Below are 24,761 nucleotides of genomic sequence, written 5' to 3'. Positions count from 1 at the left end.
GAAATTAATTTGGGTGTGTTAATCATGACAGCATTTGTTTATAATGTTCCTCGTTGTTTTGGGGTACCATAGTAAAATCGTAAACACACTGTGTCATTTTAGCATGTTCAAATGTCTTTCTTCAATCATTAGGTATGTGGGGAACCTTCCCAGAATATTTGACTACTCGCCTTTGGACCCAACACAAGATTTCAACACACAGATGTAAGTGTCAAGCACCCTGGACAGGTGGGGGATTGGCAGTGCTGAAGTAGCAACATTGCTCAAGCCCTATTGTGTGCTTTGTCTGTCTCATACACCGCCTTCATGCTATTGAAGTTACACAAGCCAACAACGAAGGCTGAATTCATCTCACTTTGGTAGAATGGTCCATGTGCAACAAAAGTTGTAAAGTTGATGATGTCTTTGTCTTGTCAGGTCTAAGGTGGGACACGGTCTACTGTCGGGGCAGTTTTCCAAGCCTCACATAAAATCAGAGCTTATTGAACAGGTGATGCGAGAAGAAGAGCACAAGGTAATTAACTAAGTATGTCAGTCTTAGTAGAAAGGGAAACAGCATGAAGATAGGCAAAGAACAGGTGCTGGTGTCAACAGTGAATGATAACCGCCTTGCACGGGTTGTGATTTTGTATCTTTTACACTTAGTATTAATCGATACCATCAACTCAGTTTACACTGATGGGTCGTTTGGTGAATTTGCATTGTTTTACAATTTTGTTGCAACTTTAATACCTAGGATGTTTATGAGTAACTTTACTATTTGATACAGTGTGTTTTATGTTTATACCTAACTTCAATACTGCAGAGATCTCTTCTGATTCATCCCTTCACATGAATCTACATGACTCCAACTTTATACTGGAGAAGTATTACTATTCTCTGTTCAGCATTCTCACTTCTAGTGCTGTGAAACCTCAGGGTTTAGGCAAATTTTGCATGCATAACTAAATAAACAAACGTATGGCCTTCTACGTCTTGACTAATAGCTTTCCAGATTCCTGGGGATTTCTAAACTTGTGTCAATGTCTTCAGTACTTGGACTTGGCATGCAACTGGATGCTGGTCTGTGTCTGTCTTGTTGTTTAACATGGTAATTTGTCTGTATATATATCTATATATCAGTGGTCAGTATATAAATATAGTGGCCAGTATATAAATATAGTCAACCTGTCATGAGGAATCAAAACATGATGAAGGACAATAAATGTACACATTGAACCACGAAACCTTAGGGATGGACTCGTAGCCCTAAATAGCAGCCCTTTGGAAATGGAGAGGCTTCCAATCGAGAGGTCGATTCAGAGTCAGCGACCTTTGTCCGCAATATACCTTCTCCGCAGGAGCAATAATAGGCATAATGAAGGAAGTGACGTGGTCCTACACCAAAAGCCTCCTGTGAATCCTGAAAGGTGAGAATAACCTCGCTGGGGTACAAGTCACTCGACATCTGGCAGCCTCCCACCCTCCATTGTTCCATGGATATAGCCACATCGTTTGCCCAGAACGGAGCAAGATCCCAGAGCCGTAACTTCCTATTACAGGGGGCCCTGCTTAGTACCTTCCCAACCACTGCTTCCCAGATCGCAGCCGTATACCACACCAAGGGTGGGACCGGGCGCACCTATCTACACCCCTCATTAGCAAGCGCGCCAAGGTATCATCCGCGATCAACCTCTTTTCCCAACTGTCAGGTTCACCAACCACGTGCAGCATGCTGTAAATGCGCCGCGTGATAACAAAATTGCATATCTGGGAGAGCTAGAACTCCATCCTCCATGACTCATTTGAGGACCGACAGGGCTACCCTGCTACACCACCCAGCCCAGACCACTGAAATCAGTAGACTATCCAGTAACAATATTTGTTTTTGAAATATAATTTATGTATAGGTTCAGGTGATAAGTGAGACAGAAAGCGTGGGATTCAGGTTGATAGCAGGACCCCTGTGGCAGTGGGAGGTAAACATTAAAAATCATTTCTTCAGTGCTTTGTATGCATGTGGGACATGTCTATGTGTCTCTGTGTATCCATATGTGTGTATGTGCAAGTGTGTGTATGTGTGTGAATGTCTGCTTGCATGTGTGGACATGTGTGTGAATATATATGAAAGCATTATCCCAGCATATTGGTAAAAAAAAAGCTTTCCAAACTAAGGGCATTTATGGCATGATGCCCACCCAGGAAAAATGCTAGAATTGCCATATAATTGATAGTTCGCCTCATATTGTGGTTATTCATGGCATTATGATACCCACTCAAGTTTTATTTCTGGCTCTGGAAAAATGGTGGCAATTTCTAGGATATTGTGGCCATTCATGGCATGATGACACTTTCCCCAGGTTTAATGTTGCCCATGAGAAAATGGGGGTAATTATTGACATACTGTGGGCATCCATGGAATTATGAGGCCCAGCCCGGAGATAATTCTGGCCCAGGTACAAGATGGTGATTCCTAGCCTATTAGGAACATCAATAGCATGATGATTCTTGGTATAATGCAGGCCCTAGCAGAGTAGTGGTATTCCTTGGAAATGTATGGGTATAATGTAGATATCTATGACATGAGATAGTCATACTTGTAAAAGCAAGACAGAATCTATCCATGTGCAGCAGTAGAACGCATGAGTTCTTGATGTGAATAACTAGTTGATGTTTGGGCCGAAACATGTGTTCAGTCAGACCCCCCAGGATATTGCGGCATAGATTTGTAAATTTAGCAGCACAAAAATGGAAATTTAGCGGCACAAAAGTGGAAACTTAGCGGCATTATTGCGGCACCTTATTTTATTCGTAATCATTCCTTTTCAGCCTTAAATCAATGTAAACTGATTCAACAGGGTATTCCACTGTGAAACTGGCATGTTTAAAGTGTCTGCGTCTCTACGGAAGCACACCTCCAATCTGCACCGCGTGAGAGGGGGCCCTATTTCTCCCTGGGGTGTTCTAGTACCCATGTATGCACCCCTGCCGGGGCACCGCTGCCTCCTGGACCCGTCGATTTTAAAAAAACTGTAATTTCTGTCACCCTTTTTAACATTGAAAATATATTGATTATACAAATATGACCCATAGAGGAAGTCTTGCTACCCCAATTTGAGCAATTAGAAACTCTAATATCTTGAAACTGCAGCAAAGTACCAGAAATGGAAGAACACTAGCCTAGTGCCTTTGTAACCTGATTCACGTACTTTGCAGCAGGCATAATAATCCTCTGCCCTATTTTATCATGACAAAACGCTGATCTCGCGACAGCAGGAGCATTATTCTGCAGTTAACTTGACATTTTTTTTGCTTCATGAAAACTCCTGGACACAAAAGGAATTCAGCACCGTGCTGCATAAGTTCCACAAGCAAACCAAAGGATCTCTGTGAGAAAAACTCAGTTATCCTCATAAAATATGATTATACGAATATGGGTGCTACATGTGATCACAATTACTACAGACCATAAAAGACCCACAGAGGCCAGCTCCAGAGTTTTCCTTTCTTGATGGTGCACCTACATTTTTAAATTCCCCCTCAGGCTCCGCAATCCATCCTCACCCTGTCCCCTTATTTCATTACCTTCCGATCCTCAATTTTTTACCCCAAAGATTTGCACTTGTGTCTGAGTAACTATCCTTGTGAGGAAACTGCTCCAAAAAAAAATCGAGTCTCGGCTACCCACTAAGAGTGTGTGATCTTCAACAAGTAACATCACTCAGAATCCCATGTATCTTTCACAGCACCTTTCATGTATACTTAAGCCATCCAATGGATCACTCATACAATGGGTCATGAGATGGAGGGGTGGGGTAGCAAGAGATACACACCTGGGCCCTGCTGCTTTCCTCCTGGATGGCTTGCCTCTAGGTCCCACATATCAAGGGCATGAGTGAGTGGCATGCACACAGAGGTCCGTGAAATACCAGTTAAACAGATGCAGACTCAGACACATTCTGCCCAGTGTTAAAAGCTGGTAGCTATAAGTACAATACATCCCCTGACACAATGCTGCCTATAGGTGGCTGGATTGTTAGTTCTGCATGAGCCTGTGTCACTTGAAGAAAGGTAGGTCTGGTGCACAGTTAATACCACAGTAAGTCGGTGTATTTGGGTGGACGTTTTTAAAAGATTTGTTTTGCTTGTAAAAACATTTAAAACATATTTAGTATTTACATAACATTACGTTAGTTGTTTGAATGACAATTTTATTAAATGGAATACGTTTTGTTACATATAAAAGCTACACTTACATGTCTACTAATGCTTCCTTCAAAAAAGCATTTTGGTGACCTCTGACCAGAAAGAGGTATGTAGCTGAAGTAGCAGAGGTAAGAAAGCCCTGCAAATAAGTCCCCTATGGTTCTTAGACTTGCTATCTCCTGTATCCGTGTATTTGCCAAACCCATGCCTTTTGACTTGATATATCCATTTTGTTAATTACTGCTGGAAGAAACGATAAAGGGGGATAGAGGTGTTTAGCATTTTGAGATGAAAATCTTGTGTAAAACACTATCCATACTAATTTCTTTAAGGTTCCGAAGTGCGTCTGACATTGCAATTACCTTCCCCAACTTTCAGCTCCGACGTATTGTTCCTGACTCACTTTAAAATGTGTTACACTGTGGTGGGATTATTGGTGAAGAACTACGTGCATGGTGTCCTAGATTTATTTTCTAATTACAACAATACAATTCATCCTAGAACAAAAGTGCACCCTCGGAGCTTAGAATGCACAATTTGTTACCTATATGTAAGGGCAACAATAACAGAATGCTACTGACAGTGGCCGAATACATGTAAACTACAAAATGTACCCATCAGCTTTGAATTTGCATGGAATATGTGCAATATTTCCTCTTCAATAAGATTTTACCGACAAAAGAAAATATGTTTACTTTGGCAACTTTGTTGGCACTTCTGCGCTTTTGTTGTTCTTTGGCAGCTGGCATTCAGTGCCGCACTTTAACACAATTGAAGCCAGGAGTGAGTATTGAAAGTTTTCATCAGAATTCTGTGCTCGTAAAGTTCTGCTTTTGCATACTGTGGTATTTTTTCATGCTGAATGTGTCAGCAAGTGTCATAACGTAATGGCCAGTGTCAGAATAACCGCCAATCAAGGATCTTGGACAGGAGGAAGCAGGTATTGGACGGCTGGACGTCGGCACGTAGTGACGTGTGTGCGCACAGCCAATTAACGGGCATTGTTTGTTTTGCAGACACTTTTTGGCAAATATCGCGGCGATAATTGTTTAACTATTGCAGCCATCGCGCTAGTCAGCCGATTTCGCAATTTTTTTGTGAATCGCGAAATTGCGAAAAGCTGGAGGGTCTGTTCAGTAAAAATAAAAGCTTGTATGTTAAAGCAGAAATCATGTTTTATAGTGCAAATGATAGTTTTGTGTAATTAAGTTTATTTTTACAAAATGAGAAGTTTGCATTTGATAACGAAATGTGTATAGTTTCATAAACTGCCAAGCTGATGTTTGAGAACATAAGTATTGCATTTCCAAATGTATAGTTAAAGCGAATACTTGAGTGATGTTCACTATTGTTCTTTGAGACAAATAAATGGTGTAACTTGTGTGTTGTGTAAATCTGTAAGGCTTCATAACTTGAGGGACAGAAGTGAAAGCCCTCTACATACTTGTAAAAAAGGAAGATTTGTGCATATTATTATTTGTCCTCTGGGTCTCATGACATGCTTAAGAATATAAGAGAAGGGGCTGGATGAATAAAAGAAAGGAAGTGAAATCTATGAGTGTGGATAGATGTTATGAAAAATGATAGTACTTGTGTAATTGCATTTTCTGAGCTGCCATAATCATCTAGGGCCTTTTAGACATTTGTAGGAAAATAGTGCTGAAAAAAGCACCCTTTTCTAAAAGATTTTTTGGGGGCCGGTAAACTGGCAATAATCCGGGGCAGGGTCAAGATTTACAAAGAGTCTTCGCACTTGAGGTGTAATCTTCGCAATGAGAAACTGCATTGCAGAGATTCTCCCAAGGCTGCGGAGGCTCATTGTGAATCGGACCCACAATGTAAATACGTTACAATTTCATGAGTGCCCTTTCCCAGTCCAAGGCTTATATGAAAATTCTGCTGTAAAATACACTGTGTGGCCCCGTTATTTTAAGGAAGTGGGGCTCCTTACCCTTTGCTCACTGTAATTAGAGGCTTGTAATACTGCATTCCCCTCTCCCCCTTCAGAGATCACCAGCTCCAATTGATTAAGGCTTTCTATAAACCGAAAGGCTTGTGATTATTTGTTCATTGTTTGGGATGCTGGTGGTTTAGCAATCTTTAATTTCTTTTTCAGGTGCAATAAGGAACTGGGAACCCGTATTTAGATGTAAGGCTTGGGCCTTCTTTAGACATTGCTCCGTTTGCACTAGGGTGTTTTTCATTAACAAATCCGTGTAGGCATATCATTCACTGTTAACTTCATATTATACAAATGTTCTTATGTCTTCACATTATGCATAGGGAGGATGGTATTAGGATTAGGAACACAGATGCTGCCACTAAGGATGCTTCACAATGTTTACAGCTGTGACTTAGTTATTAATGGCTGTATTTATGCTACATGATCACCATCTTAATTTGTTGGTTTTGACAGTTTGACTTGAGAGGCATAAATATCACTTTTGAAAAAGTTTGTTTAGGCTAGCCTCTAATAACTATGTAAATGTGGCTGCTTTGCCAGACCCCCAAACAACTTAAGTTGATACTTATTATTCATGTTTTGTTTTTTATTTGGTACATAATACCTGTTTGAATAAAACATATTTTAGATTAAATCCTGGGTGGGAAGCTATGTACATCCCTGACATAAAGTGAAATCCAGCATGAAGTGTAGGCAAGTGAGGGGGTTGGAACATGTTTAAAAGGGCATGCGGTGGGTTGAACCGTGTCTTGGAATTGTAGGATTCATTTCTGGAAAACACTGTAATAAGAAAAAGTAAGAAAACCCTCGTAGGATCCAATGGTTTTACATTATTGGTGTAGAAGTGACCTGCATCTAGTCTTCTCCAAGTCCCACCAGAAAATAAATCCAGCCTCACTTTGACATATTTCAGTTTTTCATATTTAGTTATGTAAACAAATAAGTCAACATTCAATAGCCTTGTATAAAAAGAATAAGTTTATCTGTGATAAGGTAACATGAGGAATCCCCTAGGAACAGAACCCAACATAGTTTTTGGTCAGCGAACCTGGAAGAGGGCGTGGAATCCAATGCCCAATTGTTATAAAAAAATCACTCAAAACCTTCATATAAAACCTCAGTCTAGGAAACACAGTTCAGAACCTTAACACAACTGATAGTTCCAGCCATACCCTCTCATGCACTGCTCATGACCTCACACATAAAGTCACAAATGATAACACGAATGACATTACTGGTGACATCAGATCAACTGTGACATCCTCAATGAGATCACTGATAATCAGTCTTTTCCACACCAGTTTGCTTAAGCCACACGTGTAGGCCTTAAACTCTCCCTCTGCCCATCTTGAGCCACATTTAGTTATTTGAGGTCTCCCTCAGCCATTGTCCATTTTCATAAAGCTTGCATCCACATACAGATCATTGGTCCTCCATGGGACTTCCAGTTCACTGCAATATGGGAGTGCAGCTTTCAAACAGCAATTAACGACTATGAGGCTATGTACTGGTAGTAAGTACATTTGCCAGCCTTTTCGCCCCAGACTAGAAAATCAGGGTCTGGACACAAATGTATTTCCTTTCATTTTCTTTCTGAGCTTACTTAACTTTCCTTAAGTAGCAATGCTACACTTTATATACCCTTCCCCTCCTATAAATAAAGGCCCAAGCTCAATCAACTCACACAGAAATAAAATCATGGCTCCAATCTTTTGGTGAGATGATAAAATCATGGCTCCGTACCAATTTCCAGACGTTTGACTATGTGACACAAATATACATGCATACATATAAACGCATAAACCCCCGCCCCTCCAGCACCCTTCCACTTCCGCTTACTGGTGCCTTTAAAATAAACATGATATTTCAGAATATTTATCAATGATTAGATTTAAATGCCCCTCATAGTTTGTTGTGAATGTCCTCCCCAACTGTATGCAGAATAGTTTAAAAGCATCATTTTACCTATTTTAGATTACCATATTCCATTCAAGCTCCCTTTCTGACCTGCCAGTATTCTGAACCTGGCATTTTGAGCATGGAACTTGGCAGGACATTTTATCCTCTATGATATTCATATGTCATGATGGACCGCATGTGAAAGATAGAAAAATACTTGGAACGGAGCCTCCATTTGTTGGTCATCAATCATTCAGACAATCCATATTAGTGTCCACTGTTCTAAAGTTTCAAATGAAATTACGGATACATAAAGACTTTTCTTTTATAACTCTAATGAAGCACAAAGCCTTCAGAACCACCGCAGACTTGTTCAATACCACTGAGGCCTCCAGTTTTAAGTTATATCGTAATGGGAGGTGCTGCAGTGCTCCTTCGCCTCTTTGAAACAGACCAATCCAAGCTGGGTCTGAAACTGTGGATGATAGGAAAGAGCATCTGTTGATGACAACCACATGAGATGGATGGGAAAGAGGGGCCTGAAATGATGGAAGCAATTTAAACACAAAGAGATGATGGACGGAGCGTTGAAACTTTTCAGACAGTCACCCCCAGTCACAGATCTGGATTGAATCCATCAACATTTTTTAGCCCACTTCGCCACCCCGGTCCAGAGATGTAATGCTAGCGACAGTGTTATAAAGGTCTTACATCTAACTGATATAGGCACTTTCCTAATCTTCCTCAATGTGGAGTTTGGACCCCACTTTTTGTGGAGGTGAGCATCCAATTACTGTTCTACTTGGGTTAGGATCAGAATTAATTTATTGCACTTGGGCGCATTGACATTTGCGGGGTTCATGCAACGGACGCCCCTCCTTCAAAATAACAGGGATAACCCCTTTATTAGAAATGTTCCCTTTCTGTAGGGTCACCCCGGATGTTTGCTGTGTGCTGCTGAACACGTTTTTTAATGGCCATAGGACTGTGAGCTTTGGCCTCGCTAACCAGTGGTAAAGTGCTTGTGCCCTCTCTTTCAAACATGTTCAAATTGGTACTCATCTGATTGGCATCTTTAATTTACTTATAACTCCTTAATATATCTTACACCCTTTATAAATGGCTTTTAAATTAGATGCTACAAGTCGGCTGCAGCCCTTATTGTACCACCCACTAAAGTGTCACTGTAAGACATGTCTCTAGGCCAGCCATCTCAACCCAAGTCAGCACTTTTAAATTTGTCTTTTTGACCTGGAAAAACAAAACCTTTTGCCAGTCCCAAACCTTCCTTTTAAAAACTTGTAAGTCACCCCTAAGATAGGACCTAAATGCTCAGCGGCCATGGCGCATGGTATTTAAAAAGTTGGTCATGTATATTTAATATTTTACATATCCTGGTAGTGAAGAGCCTCCAAAGTCATTTTTTAGTATGGCAAGGCTGGCTTTCTCATAGGCTAACATTGACTTACACTAGGAAAATGGTACGACAACTCATTTTAATCGTAATTTAAAATACAACTTAATGGACAAGTTGTATTTTATTTTACTATTTTAGAAAAGACACTTTTAGAAAGTTGTTTTTTTACTGCCTAAAACCAAAACGCTTTCCTGCCAGTGTCCAGTTGTCTCCTGATCCTTCATGGCTCTCTGTGGTGAGATGCGTATTGCCTCCAGACGGTGGATAAAGGGCTATAAGTGTGAGGTGGTTGACACCTCCCTTGATAGGGTGGCATGGTGGGCTATGCCCAGACCCTTCCTGAGCTTCAAAGGATGCCTACTTTGTCTGTGGTAGATGAAGCTCACACCTAGGCCTGCCTCCCCTTTGTCTCTCTAGTCATACTGGCACCAAACCTAGAGGGAATGGAGGAACTGACCATAACTGGTTTAGGAGTGGATAAAGGATTGCCCTCCATCACAGGCTGCTATTGGGTATAAAAGTGGAATCCCCATAACCTCTCATTAGATCACTCCTGGACCTGTGAAGATCAGAAGAAGGACTGCCTTCCTGTCTGAAACCTGAAGAAAGACTGGACCTGCTTACCTAAAACTCAGGACCCTAGAAGTGACTCCAATGGTCAGTTTGCTGACCTCCTGTTTGAGCTACAGGAACACTACAAGCTTCCAGAGGCCTCTCTCCATGCAACTGCCCAGTTGACCTGTTCCAGCTGGACCTGCCCTGGACCTTACTGCTGGCCTTTGTTGGAGTGAGTCCCAATCCCGAAGTGGTGACCCCCCAGGTCCTGGGCGCATTGCTGGTGTTAGAGTGTACTCCTCATGTCCCCAACCTGCAAGAAGGGGGACTTAGATACTTTTTTGCCAACTCTTTGCCTGGAGAACTGGAGCACTGCTTTGGTATGCTTAAGATGCTCCGGAAGTTCCTGCCTTTACTCTCAGAAGAGCACAGAAAGATCACTGTGCAAGCCTTGATAGGCTCGAGATTGGACTATGCGAACGTCCTTTATGTAGGTCTTCCGGAATATCTGGTTCAGCGGCTGCAGGTTGTGCAGAACTCCGCGGCCCGGGCCATCTTTGGCCTTCATAGGCGAGCGAGAGCTTCGGGTCTGGTGCGATCGCTTCATTGGTTACCTATCCGGAAGCGGATTATGTTGAAAGCACTGACCCTGGCGCATAAAGCGCTATTTGGCACCGGAGCGAGGTATCTACAGCAGAGATTGTCTTTCTATCGCCCAGTTAGATCTCTGCGGTCGGAATCTTTGTTTCTCGCGGTGGTTCCTCGGGTGAGGAAGGCCCGCACTGGGGGTCGCTCTTTTAGTTTGAGGGCCCCTCAGTTGTGGAACTCTCTGCCTTTGGACCTACGGTCCTCTTCTTCTCTCCTTCTGTTTAGGAAGAGCCTCAAGACGTGGCTTTTTAACCTGTAGGGTGTCTTTGTCTTTTTTTGTCTTTTTTTCTTTAGTCTGTTTTTATGTTTTCGGTTTTACTGAGCTGCCTCGATAAAGCGCCGGGACACTCCACGGAGTAGCCGTGCGCTATAGAAATAAAAGTTTAACATAACATAACATAACATAACATAACATAACACTGTTGAAGCTGCAGCCGTTGAGTTGAATCAAAGGTCGGCCTCAGCTTGCTGGTTTGTCACATTGAAGGACATCACAGGCAATGGGAAGATGGTTTTAAATGAGCAAATATCTAAGTGAGTCATAGCAACAGCGTGTCCGAGTCTGGAACGATGTGGGTGGGCATTGGGATGGGACGATACTAGCTACAAATGGTGCATTAAGTATGGTGGACTACGTTGATGCTATTTTAGGTGGGTAATGAGAATGATTGAAACTAAACTGCAGCTGTAATGAAGCTCTGTGGTAGGCTCAAGTATGGACATACAATTGGAGGTCCACTAGACGTCAGGATTGTTGAGGCGCATTCACAAGCATCCAGGAAAAATCCAATTGAAAACCTAACCTGTTTGAGATATGAAGAGTCAAGGGTCAACAATATATTGCATATCTAATGACATGTCTGTATTCAGGGGCAAAAAAAGGACTTGTAAAAGAACTTGTGATCCCCACTCATTCACCAAGGTGGGAGGCATGAGCAGCATCAGTAGGAATGCATGCAACGTAATTTAGGTCGTAGGACGGACAGGGCAGTCCTATTGCCTCATCTACCCTACATGCTACCTCATCGAGAGACTGGAAATTGAAGTACATAAAGGCATCGTCTACGAGGCAAAGACGTTGAGTTAAAGGCTGACACTATATCAGGTCAATTCCTGCGATGAAGAGAAGATCCTATTGAGCTAATTTTCCTTTGCTTTTCTGATACCCACACTGAAAGGGATTGAATGGTAGCAGTAGCAGGCTGGACTGATACCATATTCCTTCCAGGAACATCTCTGGGACATCATCCGTGCTGATTGCTGTGGTGGGTGGAAGCAAAAAGGGAATGGCAATTTGGTAAACTAGTGGTGGTCACCCGCTGACCGAAATCCCCTCTGTGTATGTATATTATATATGATTTATTTGGAAAACAAATGTATGGTGTTACAACTGAAGCTGCCTCAAATGCTAGACCTAAAAAACAAGCGAGGCGTGAAAGATGGGCCATTTGTAGAATATCCACTCTGGGGATTTATTTTAAGAAAGTATTTTATAACCTAAAAGGTAAGAGACGTGCCGGTATCGTTGAGTGCCGTCACCATCACTAGGTTGGTAGAGGAGAGGGATGGGAAATTATAATTATTTTTTTCTGGAGTTTTTGTTTCGGTTGTTTTCTTCTATTAGGGGGCACCTTCCCAGTTGGAAGGTTTAGAATTAAAACCTGTCACAAAAGAAAGACGGGCTGAGCGTATACTTGGTAAGGTAGCCTCATGTCGTGCCTTTACAATACCAGATACTGTACTTGTTGTTATAGGTCTCTACAAGGGAGGGTCTGGACATGGGTCATATATAACAAATCAACCCTGGACTTTTCCTACTGCTATACTTTGTAAGACTACCTGGAAGTATTCTCTGTCATATTGTATTGCAGTATATACCAAAATGCTAATAAACATACGTTTGAAAAAAAACCCAGTATGGGTGTGATAAGGAAGGGCACATTGGTGATCAGTTTAAAAGAAAGTGAGTGGAAAATAACCACATTGCACACAGTCCGAGCAGCCTAAAGCACACTAAGTAACCCATTACCATGTAGGGCGGAAGGCCACCTGACAGCTCATTGGTGGCGTTCCGCCTGACATCTGAGGCATCGGCCCGACTGCCCTATTATGATAAGGGCAGTCTGACCGATTCCTTCGGGGGGAATCTGCTCTGCCTCCGAAAGGCTCAAGGAGCCCATCGGGCGGAGGGCAGATCGTAATCCCCAGAATGGACTTTAGGGGCCCCTAGCAGGGACTCTGTCCCCCCGGGGCCACTATTTAAAAAGTGCGTATTTCCTTTTGCGGCTTGTGCTGCAGCCCGCAGAACAAGCCGGAATAGGAAAGATACACTTTCCGCCTACCGTGAAGGCAGTCGCATCCTAATTAGGGAAGCGGGACTGCCGACTCCTTGTCGGGCTGTCCAGTTTCCGACATGATTCCGGTCGGACGCTCCTCCGACTGGCATCGTAATGGGGCCCTCAAATGCAATACTGATGCCAGACGTGGTCTACACTATCAATAAAATAACAATATCATATACAGGGTGTGCATTCCTGTTTTTCCCATCGACTCACCCTGATTTCACATACACATTAAGGCCGCAAGCAGGTTTCCGAAAAGCCCCGAGTTGTTTCGTGGTTGTCCTTGAAAACATGTTTCAAGGACATTTAATCTGACAGATGCACTTCTGTCTTTGCATGACGCATCATGTGTGACTCTAATACACATGCTTTCAACAAGTCAGTCTATTTTTGATAGTAACACAATTTGCAATATAAATAGCGACATGAAGTAGGCACAATAAGTGCAGGTTTATAAATATATATGGGTATCAGATTGCTGTGTTATGGTTCTCCTCCCTTTGTGATCTAGTCTCATTTTATGGATCTATCCCAGACTTATTTACATTATTCAATAAAGGATCAGTAACATACACTTCTCTTCATTTAATGAAATATTCCAAAAAGAACACAATTTCACATACACAAATGATGCAAAGTGTTGTTGTGTTCCAAAATTACTGAAAGTACACATTTTTGATCTGTGGTGAAATCACAACTGAAAGTTCAGCACCATTGCATTACTGATTGTGTCACAATCTCTTGGCAATATTTAATTGGCAAGAATAGTTGTTCCAAGTACCACGCCCCCTGCATTTTCACCTGGTGAACGCAAATCGAGCAGCCACACTCTTTTGGAAAGTGCTCCCATTTACTTTCCTACAATTAAGACAGAGAGCATAAGAAAGGTTCAGATATTTATTGCATACCAGTGGTTTTTTTTCTTCTTCGCCATAAGGTATCTGCGCGCACCTTACATGAAACATAAATGCAGAATCAAACTCATCAGTGGCAAATTTACTCTTAAAAGTTATGAAACCTCAGTTGGCAAATACATGCGCTGAAGGTGTCTGTGTGTAACCAGAGAGTCACAGAACTGAATCCTGGTTGACACAGTGATTTGTGCTTTTATAGTGCCACGAGGTCCCACCCTGTGACAGACACTGTAAATAGGTAAGTGATCATTTTAAAATTGTATTTAATACAGTATAGGATAGGCTACTGCAAAATGATGTAGTGTTTAAGATCAAACAAGTCCTTGCAAAATATATATTTTGTAATCAGCCTGTACCTACAACTTTTTCATAAAAAAAAGAGAACATGCCACCGAGCTTTCTCCGGCTCAGCTCCGAAGATCTGGAACTCTCTCCCACCGGATATACGTAGAATCTCCTCCAAGGTTACCTTCAAATTGGAAGTAAAACGATTCCTTATGAACAAGTTCTTACCTTCATAGGTTGTTGGATCGTCTGCTCTAATGCATTGGACTTACACCTTTGAACCCTGCGCTGGATGCTAATCAATCTCGCTATGTACCAGTTATTTTCTTATTATTTTGCTGACCCTGTGTACTTGTAATCGTTTTTTTCCTGTCAGTTGTATTTTGATATGTGTTTCTGTCTGTATTCCTATTTGACACTTGTTCTGAAGCTGTTACCTTCCTTTCCCCACAATTGTAAAGCGCTCTGATATCCCCCGGGATCATGTTCGCGCTATATAAAACTTTATAAATAAATAAGTGTCCATTTAAAGGACACACCCCAGACTCGGCTGAAAACACTCTTGCATAACCTCTCAAAAAAGAATAAATCTTTGTCACCCTGAAGCTTTAAGTGGCTCCATCAATGAAAGCCTATGCTGGCCCCAGGCAGCCTTTGTATTTGGTGATTAACCAGTTGCACACATTTACATGTCTTTGAGGTAGCAGGCACCCTGTCGAGAAGTATTTTTCTTTCTTCTATAGCTGTCTGTCCCTCCCTTGGCTTCACAGGACAGGACCCCTTTTACTTTCAGGTAGTCATTGTTTTTGCAAAATTAATAAAGCATGGGCATTTTGTTCCCCATAACTCTTTCTCACTTCGACCTCTGTTTACATGCAGAAGTCCTTTCAGGCAGGTTGAGGGGATGGCATGGAGGGGACCAGCTGGGTTGTATTCAGATTCAGAGCCATGATTGTCCAGATGCCTTGGTCCCCAGGAAAAAGAGGAAAGGAGAGAGACCCAGGAATAGTGTCTAAGAGGTGACCCAGAAGAGGGTGCATAGACAGTTTCCTCGCAGCGATACCCCAGGGAAGGGGACACATATGGGAGCCCTTTTTCAACACAAAAAGGGACACCACTACCATTAGTGTAGCAGGTGCTGTGGCACAGGAACCAGAGTGTGAGTGGCCACTGCTCCCAAATTATGGGGGTCTTACTACGAAAAGGGAGGTGGGGACCATTTTCCTTTCTAGCATTAGGGCCCAAGTGACCTTTAGTGTGCAGGAGACAAGGCCGAAGCAACAGGGGCCGCGCTGTGGTCATAAACTCTGCTTTGAGCTTCACCTTAGATGTGATGGCCCAGTGGAGAAGGCAGAACAAACGGCTTGTTTCTCAGACCTGTAGGTCTGATTGGAGCTGCAGATGCAGTGGCGGCGTGGACCCACCGGTGTGAGGGACACTAAACTCCAATTACTATTCTTCATTGCTTCCATTAGGGTCCAGTGAAATGTGCTCTGCCATATTTGTTTTTGGCCTTGGTTGAATTGGCCCAGGGGAGGGAAAACTGAAGCAGATGGGTCCCTTTAGTTTGGGCCTCCGAGAGATGGCTGGGATGGGGAAGTGCAAGATGGGAGCCCATGTTGGTAACAAAGGACAGACGAGACAGCCTGCTTTGCAAGTCAGTAGCTATTATTAGTGAAGTAGGTACAGTAGCACAGAGTCCCCGGTGTTTGAGTGATCCACTAATCCCAGTTGTGACTGTTGTACTTCAAAAAAGGGTGATGGTGCTCATTTTCCTTGCTATCTTTAGGGACGAGTGCACCCTTACTGCAAGGAGGTGAGCTACTTGTGGGTACAAAATTTGTGCTGAAAGAGGCAGAGAGCCTGTTTCAAGATGTCAGCCATGGCCAGTCATGGTAGGACCAAGTGGAAGAGGCTGAGAGCCTGTTTCAGGATGGCAGCAATGGCCAATCATGGTGGGACCGAGTGGAAGAGGCTGAGAGCCTGTTTCAAGATGGCAGCGATGGCCAGTCATGGTGGGACCGAGTGGAAGAGGCTGAGAGCCTGTTTCAAGATGGCAGCCATGGCCAGTCATGGTGGGACCGAGTGGAAGAGGCAGAGAGCCTGTTTCAAGATGGTAGCCATGGCCAGTCATGGTGGGACCGAGTGGAAGAGGCTGAGAGCCTGTTTCAAGATGGCAGCCATGGCCAGTCATGGTGGGACCGAGTAGAAGAAGCAGAGAGCCTGTTTCAAGATGGCAGCGATGGCCAGTCATGGTGGGGAATCAGTGGCAGAGGCAGAGGAATAGCCTGCTACCTAATGTGCAGCTATCATTAGTGCAGCCGTTGCATTGGGGCTTAGGAGCGCAAGGGGTCCACAGCGCCCCAATTATGGAAAGCAATGTTTTTGGTCTATTTTAGTTTGAAGCATTTTGCTCTTCTAGAAGCCTCATATTTATTGAGGATTATGAATTACAGAACAAGTGCCCCTGAAATGATCTCATAAGCCCCACATCCAGTGCTCTGCCCATTGCACTCCCCACCCCCGCTGTCCTTGCGGTCAAGCCTTGAAGAGGGGTTGCTCACTTCATTTTGCTAAGGGCAGCTCAGAGCAACACATTTCGAAGGCATCTGATCCACATCTTCATAGGAAAGCACTATGTTTATCAACTCGAATAATCACACAATGTATTTCGAGCGACAGCTCTGCCCTTCATCAACAGAAAGTGTACCTTTCTGATTTAATTTCAGCAGTTTACAAATGAAAACAATGTATGAGTTATAGTCGTTTTTAAAGCATTATACAGAGGGAATTACAAACCAAATGCTACTCCTCTTGTAATACCTGCTGTTACCCAAGTCTATGATTAAATGGCAGTGCTTTGGGTCAGTACCAAAGTTCCTACTCCAATGTGGGTTCCTGATACTTTATCTCACCATTATCTTGTTTGTTGACGTCATATCTGTTCATTGTATACCTTTAGAGATATATTGTTATGTCCTCTGAAGCATTCTTCTCTGTTCCCAAAATGTGAAAATTTAGTCGACCTATGTTAGGGCTTGTTCCAGTGCGTAGCAACCATTTATTAAGATTTCTCATTTCTGATGCTTCATTGGTGCTGGTGCAAATGTATTTTCTCCTTCTCTTTTGTCTTGCCAGTGTACAGTTTACCGCAGGGGATTTCAAACACTAAATACAATACGAAGTCGCAAAATGCTTTATTTTTCATTTTTTGTCTTTGTGTGGGTAGTGTAATAGCTTTTCTCTTATGTGGAAATGTGGCGGCTGCAATGTAAACATGGAAAAATTCTACTCATGCATGAGAATTTCTTGAAATGCACCAAATAGGAATTCTGGTGTGTTACACCCAGGAGAAAAGTGCACTGTATGTGTACGCCCAAAGTAGCTGTCTTGAAAATAGTAAGGTTAGAGCCCTATGCGCCAGTTTCGAATGTTCTCAGTTTTTTAGATCGAGCCTAGCGGCACCGCGCATGCGCTACTCGCTCTGCGAGGCATGCTGTAGTCGAGTATTCTGTGGAAGCCTCGCCCACACTCCTCCCATAATTTTCATTGGCTGATGTCCATGGTAAATGCTAGCTTCCGATTCATTATGAGACTTGTTAGTCCCTCCTTGTTACCGCCTTGTCGCCATTTGTTACTGCCCATAAGGACTGGACCTTTTACTTGGCATGTTACACGGACCGCTTTATCTATATTGTTATTGACACTGATAGGGACAATGGTGGCTGCTTATTTTGTCGTATTTGCATGTTGAGTGCGGCGCCCGCTTCAGAGACACCGCACTCTATTTTTTAATTTTTTTATTTCAAACTTTAATACTGAGCGCGGTGCCCTCTTCAGGGACACAACGCTCATTTTATTTATTTTAATTTAATAGCGAGCGCAGGGCCTGCTTCAGGGACATCGCGCTTGGGTTCATTTATTTTTTTAAATTATCTTTAGTCATGAGCGTGGCGCTCGCTTCAGGAACACCGCACTCTTTCTTTTTTAAACTTTAATGAGCGCAATGCCCACTTCACAGACACCATGCTCTGCAATGCAACATGTGTTGCTTTTGGTATTGTAAATGACAATGCCTTTTAAGTTTTTATAAAAGGCATTGCCATTTACAATGCCAATAGCTCCAAAACTCGCAGTTGCGAGACCTATTGCATGGTAAATTCTTGTATTAACTTCCAGTGAGTGTTGAGAGAAACCATAGCTGAGTTGTGTTTAACAGAACATTATGTTTCTTTAGGTCTTCGTGAATCATGACGTGCTATAATGCGAAACACGTGTCAACCATCACTTTCTCTTAACAATCATTGCATGATATTAAAAATTAGGACATTTGAAACTCGTGTCTCGGATCTAACTTTACTTTGACCATTTCTCTGTTAAGGGGACCTCTTTCCTCACTGACCTTCAGGATGTTTAGAATAAAAAACAACTGAGTAAGGTAACTTACACTTGCAAATGTACTGAGATATATAGAGGTTTTTTTTTATCAGAGATTATGTTGAGCAGCAACCAGCACTCCATATCTCCATGCAATGGTGGAAGCACAAAATCTTGGAACAGTAATAGTTCATGAGATACTGCCTTATGCGTCTACACTGTCTACCTTTACACCGGAGTGCAAACCACTTGTAATGCTTGGCATATTTTGAATGACCAGCTCTTGCGTGAAAAGGTTAAGCCAGCGGTTGCGAGGTGTTTTGTTAAGAACTTATGTAGAGGTGTGCTAATGGGCAGTGGTGACCATGGGAATTAATGCAGAGACAAAAACATTGTTTGAAGTTGGAGTTGCACTTGATGAGGATTTGTCTGCTGGGCCTGAACGCCTCTGTGCACTCTGATTGAGGAAAGTGTGACAATGTGTAAAAGTCAAGTAGAAAGTGATCTTCAAGTTCGTGAGAGCTGTACAACCCTGTCCCAAGTCTACAGCAGTACAGGTACCAGGATTACCACGATAAGATCTACAATTAATCTTGGATGGCTATCACCGCCTAGGTCATCCAAACCTGAAGCCAATAGCCGCTAGGGTTTTCATCGGAAAGCTTTATTGCTATGGAGAAACAATGTGACACCAGTCAGCAATTCGTTTTAGGGCTGGTTTGACATCCTTTGAAATATAATCAGAGTGGGCTTTTACTCACCGACGGCTATTACTTACATACGACACTCAATTGGTAATTTTGTGTGTCATTCTGCCTTACACCTACGCCCTACACGAGAAAGCATTGTAAATGGGAACATTACACTCACTTCCCATCCTGTTTGTCACTTTCTATTCTTTATCTCCTTTTTGATTTCTATACATTAAATAATCTTATTTTGCTACTTTGTCCCAGCATTGGCAAATCTTCTAGGACAGGCTGGAATGTGATACACAGCATTGGTGCATGCAACCCAAGTAAATAGAATTTGTGAATGCCTGTGTTTACATACATTGTCACGTTAAAACTAGAACAGTTGGCTGTCTGTATAAGTGCATATGTGTTTTATTCAGTTTAACTTACATTTCTTGTTTTATTCTATAGCCTCTGCCACGGGGGATTACTCTTCGAATGTTCAAGGGCCTGGTGAGCTCAGAACACCCCGAGTTTAGCTCCAAAAGGCAACAAGATGCTCATGAATTCCTCCTGCACCTGGTAAATCTGGTGGAGGTAAGTACTCAAAGCACGGGTGAGGGTCTGTGGACAAACATATTGCCTCACTACCTGGACAATGAAGTGTGTGGTATTGGAGACTGTGCAAAGCCACAATCAGAGGCCCTGTGGGTGCATTTCAAAAATGTTTGCACAAGACAATTATTATTTAATTCATTTAAAAGTATACATTTCAAGAAAAAGGGAGAGATACATGCTTCACCAGATCACATCTGCTCACATACACACAAAATGTAGCGTATAGCAAGCTCACTGTAGGCAAAAAATGTTGACAAACCAATGTGTTGTATTTTTGTCAATTTTGGCGTTTTTCATAGTAAGTGTCACTAAGTCCTTGATTTGCTGCATCCTTCTTACACATAAGGAAGTCTGAGGCAGCAGATACACAGTGAATGTATGTGGGTGCGTTTTAAAGGCGGTTACTTATTTTTACCTACCCGGGTTTGCACAAAGTAAAGCTCGCACATTTATTATTGAGTAGCTGAGGAAGAGGCACTGAATGCGGAGCGTCCGGAGGAGATTCAGTTCCTGGAATGGGAGCGGTGGAATGTACCAAGAACATACAGGTGGTCTTTGCAAGGGGTTGACAGGAGCCGGCACGTAAGATCGATCGATGCCCCCTGAGTCTACCTTATTTTTTTGATATTTATTAGACTTTGGCTGAATGGGGGCTACATAAAGGGCTGGAGACTTCCCTGAAGAGTCCCTGCTCCCTTTGCCCCCGTGTAAGGGTCGGGCCCTAGACCCCCATACACAGGGCCGGACTGGCCGTAGCGGGCACCGGTCATTCCCCCGATGGGCCGCCAGGGTGGGGGCCGGTTTTGGGCCCCTGGGGGGGGGGTTTTGTTTTAGGGCCGCTTTTGCAGCATAGCTGCAACATCGGCATCTGTAACAAAATCGGCTGAAACCGGCCCTTGCAAACAGCTCGGCCGCACTCCCAACCCCCTGGGGGGCCAGCCGAGCACTTTGCCAGGGCCGGATTTGGTTCCCAGTCTGGCCCTGCCCATACAATATAAATGACCACGCAGATACCGTGGTATACTCTGGAACTGGCCCAGGGCATATGCGCCCAGCCCATTTTATTAGTACGGTCACATGGCCACTGGCTCCCCATGGTGGATAGAGTCAAATTTAAACTACTAGCTTTAGCCCACCGTGCTCTCCACAGTTGTGGTCCTCTCTACTTGCAGAGGCGTCTCTCCTTCTATGTTCCCGCGCGCTCCCTGCGATCCTCGTCTCTATGTTATGCTCGTTTCAAGCTTCAGAGGAATGGGGGATTGTTCATTTGCAGTGAAAGCGGCGGCTGCTTGGAATGCTCTTCCTCTTGAAGTTGAAAACACATCTACTTCCCTGAAGTTTTCTGCCCATACCCCGTTAGGCTCCGCGCCGGGACACTCATGAGTAGCCGCAAAGTTACAAATTCATATAACATAAAATGACCTGTGACACCTGTGATGGATGAGTGTGGGGTTAGTGTTGAAACCAGCCCTCTAAGAGTGGCTGGTGGAAACGCCTTACTTATAAACACTAGACTGTGACCAGTCAGTCACTACACACCTCTGTCCTCCACAGGTGGCTGCGTTACACCCCTGGAGAGGAGTCGATCAATATAAGACGAGTCCCATAGGTCTGGTAAATATCTGTATTCATTGGAAATTCGGATTTACAAAAGATGTACAAAAGTGACAGTCTAGAATTCCTGTTAGTGTGTGCAATACACCTAGTTCGTAATGGAGTGCCACTCTTTTGTTGGAATGAGGGACTTGTATTACAACTAAATTAATTCTCCAACCTCGAGTGGCCGCCATGTTTACTGTCAGCGCTCCCCACCTGACCCACCCACCCCTGCTGCTGAAACCGTGCCAGTGATAGACGCATGGTGTATGCAGAACCCCGTGGTAGGTAGTTCAAAATACAAGTTCAGTACATTGTTAGAATAGGAATTAGTGAGTATTGTATGAAGTATTTTGTGGCTTACCCTCCCCCCAGGGAAAATTGCTTTCAAATATCTGGTTGAATTCGGCTGTGCAGGCTTATCTGCAAGCACGAGCATGGTATTGTGAGTGAGTATTGTAAGCTTGGAAAAGTAGGTCCGGCGTGGTTTAGGAATAAAGAAATCTAGACAGAGTAAAATAGCCAAAATGTAGGTAATTGTCATTGTTGACTCTAAATGGGATTCTGTTGCGTTAGTGAGGGTCAGCTGGGGACATGGAGCAGAATCAAGCTCCAATACCTTTTCTTCTCTGGGATGCCATTCCACCAGTTTAGACAGAGGACTCTGTAGTACACCCATTCTAAAACATGATTACCCCGTGCTTAATGCCTGCTGTTTGCAAGTGATGAGTGCCAGCCCTCATTTGTGGGGACTGGGTCTTATTTTTCATCATCAGACTTTGACCCCCCAAGCAAGAGAAAGGATGGCAGACAAGGGAGATCGGGGGAGGAAATACTATACAGGCAAAGAGTGACAAAGTGAGAAAGCAAGGCTGAAAAAGAACCTGCAACAGTGAATTAAATAGACAGGACGTGTAGGGAGCTATGTTCCCTCCCAGCTGTGCGCGCATGCACAGAGGGAGATTTATCAGCGAGCAGAAGGTCATGAAGGCGCGTACTGCACAAGAGTTATCTGGGCCATAAATCATTGAACAAGTGAAGAAATCTTTGCAGGGTGTGTGTAAAGGAGAATAGAACAGAGGGCATGATTTTGATTTCGGCGGTCCAACCGGCGGACCGCCGTTGTGGAGGTTGGGAGAATGCCGCCAAGCTGGCAGCATCCCAACTTCCGTATTATTATTACACCGCTGGGCTGGTGGTGTTCTGTCGGTGGTGCCATGGCAGCCGCATGCTTCAGCACATAGAGAGCCTGAAGCATATGCCACCGCCACCGAGGCAGCGCCACTTGAATGTCCAGTGCACTGTGTACCATGCACCATGTTGTGCAATAAGAGGGGGGCACAACATGTGCTACCATGTACTTTGCCTAATGGGCCTAAGTGTCCTGTGGCCCTGTTTGGGGCCCCTTCCCAGCCTTTACACCAAGCTTTTTATGGCTGACCCACCATGAAAAGATTGGTGGAAAGGCAGGTCGTTATTGAGATGGCGGTGCTGGCATCGGCACCGCCTCCCATCCCCACTGCTTTCCCCACTGTTGCATGATCTAGGATCCTGGCAGTGGCGGAGGTCTTGTGGTGGTCCGACTGCCATGGTCATTATCAGGTGGTGGGACTGCCGATGAGGCAGTGGTCGGACTGCCACCACGAGTACGGCGTTCTTCAGACTGCTGTACTCGAAATCATGCCTAGAAACTGGAAAGGCAGTCTCATTTCTCAGAGGTAAGAAAATAAAGCATTCTATGTGCTGCTTTTCTCCCTGCTCAAGCTTTTAGTCTTGTTCTGGCTGCCAGCATTTCACAATACTTTTTGGATCTCTCTTGAATCCCTCTGCAGACTCAAGCTCCTTTGGTCTCATCTACCAGCCGTTCTACCCCTCGTTCTTTTAAATGTATGTTGATTCCTTCACAGCCTGGAACAATGTAGGACACTTAAAGGTGGACACAAATGTGATTATTGTTGAGAAAAAATACACCAGCCTTGTTTTACTCTCAATCGATCATGTGGATTTGTATAGCTCACTAATTACCCAGAGGGTTTTCAAATGCTGGGTCCAGGCTGCTGTGTGGCCTCAGTCGAAAAGCCAGGTTTTGAGTCCCCTTCTGAATTCCTGGAGGGAGATGTCCTCAGGTGGATGGTGAGGCTGTTCCAGGATTTCGTGGTGAGGTAGGAGAATGAATGACCTCTACTTTTGCTATGGCAGATGCTGGGGTTGTGTGCGAGGGAGAGAGGGGGTCTGGAGGGTCGGTGGAAGTTCAGGCGGTGGTTGATATACACTGGTCCTTGGTTGCGCAGGGCTTTGTAGGCGTGCGTCATAATGTTGAATTGGCATCTCTTGTGTACAGGGAGCCAGAAGAGTTTCTTCACGTGTGGTATGATGTGGGTCCATCTGGAGATGTCAAGGATGAGTCTGGCCTTTGTGTGTTGGATGACCTGAAGTCTCTTCAAGAGGTGTAACACTTGGAGTTTACTGTGTAAAGTTTATCCCAACCATTAACCGTCTGTACAATGTGCAATATGCGTTGAGTATTCTAGATCTGGAAATGCAGAGAACTGTTACTGTATAGCATTTGGACATTATTTACACAAAGCTAATCTATGCAGAGACTGAAGAAGCTGGCTACTTTGTTAATGTTGTTTGAATGTTTTTGTTCTAAATGCCAATAAAGAAATTTACAAAAAGTCTCTTTAAGAGGTGTGATGTGATTCCGGCATAGAGAATGTTGCCATAGTCCAGGCTGGTTCCAGCTGGTGATCCTGCTGTCAGCGAGGCATCTGTGGGGTCTAGGAGGCTGAGGGTGCCGGCAGCAGTGGGTTGGGGTTCAAAGTTTCTGTAGATGGTGGAGATTTTGTCATGGAAGAAATTGGCTACAGTGTCACAGAGATCCTGGGAGGGGTGTTGATGTTTTCAGTAGCTAAAGGGTTAGAGAACCCCTTGATGATGCTGAAAAGTTCTTTGATGTGATTGTCACAGACTTTGATGCGGTTGGCGTAGGTGTTCCTTTTGGTGTCTTTCAGGAGTTTGTGGTACTGGCTGAGTGAAATCTTCAATTTGGTCCAGTCGGCGGGCTCCTTGGTGGTGCACCATCTCCTTTCCAGTTGTTTGCAGTTGCGTTTGGAGGCTCTCAGTTCTGGGGTGTACAAACTGGCTTGTCTGGAGGGTCTGTTTGGTTTGGAGGGCTGGCTGGGGGGGACTCGATCGGTGCTGTTGGAGATCCAGACTGTGAAGTTTTTGACTGCTTGGTCGACTTTTGCAGAGGTTTTTGGGGAGAGGAGTTGAGGGCATTGGTCC

The 24,761-nt window shown here is 43.7% G+C and overlaps 1 protein-coding gene across 2 annotated transcripts in view; it reads left to right on the top strand.

The window, feature by feature from the left end:
* USP13 (ubiquitin specific peptidase 13) overlaps positions 1-24,761 on the top strand; it is a 324,868-nt gene that overhangs the window by 189,592 nt on the left and 110,515 nt on the right. For both annotated transcript variants that reach the window (XM_085635387.1, XM_085635386.1), the window contains exons 9-11: positions 133-204; positions 418-514; positions 19,731-19,856. In XM_085635387.1, the coding sequence (XP_085491513.1) occupies positions 133-204; positions 418-514; positions 19,731-19,856 (295 nt within the window). The remainder of the gene's footprint in view (positions 1-132; positions 205-417; positions 515-19,730; positions 19,857-24,761) is intronic.

This window comes from Triturus cristatus, chromosome 11 (genome assembly GCF_964204655.1).
Source record: "Triturus cristatus chromosome 11, aTriCri1.1, whole genome shotgun sequence".
Lineage (NCBI taxonomy): Eukaryota > Metazoa > Chordata > Amphibia > Caudata > Salamandridae > Triturus > Triturus cristatus.
The sequence above is the reverse complement of the archived record's forward strand: the minus strand, read 5'-3'. Positions and strand labels throughout refer to the sequence as shown.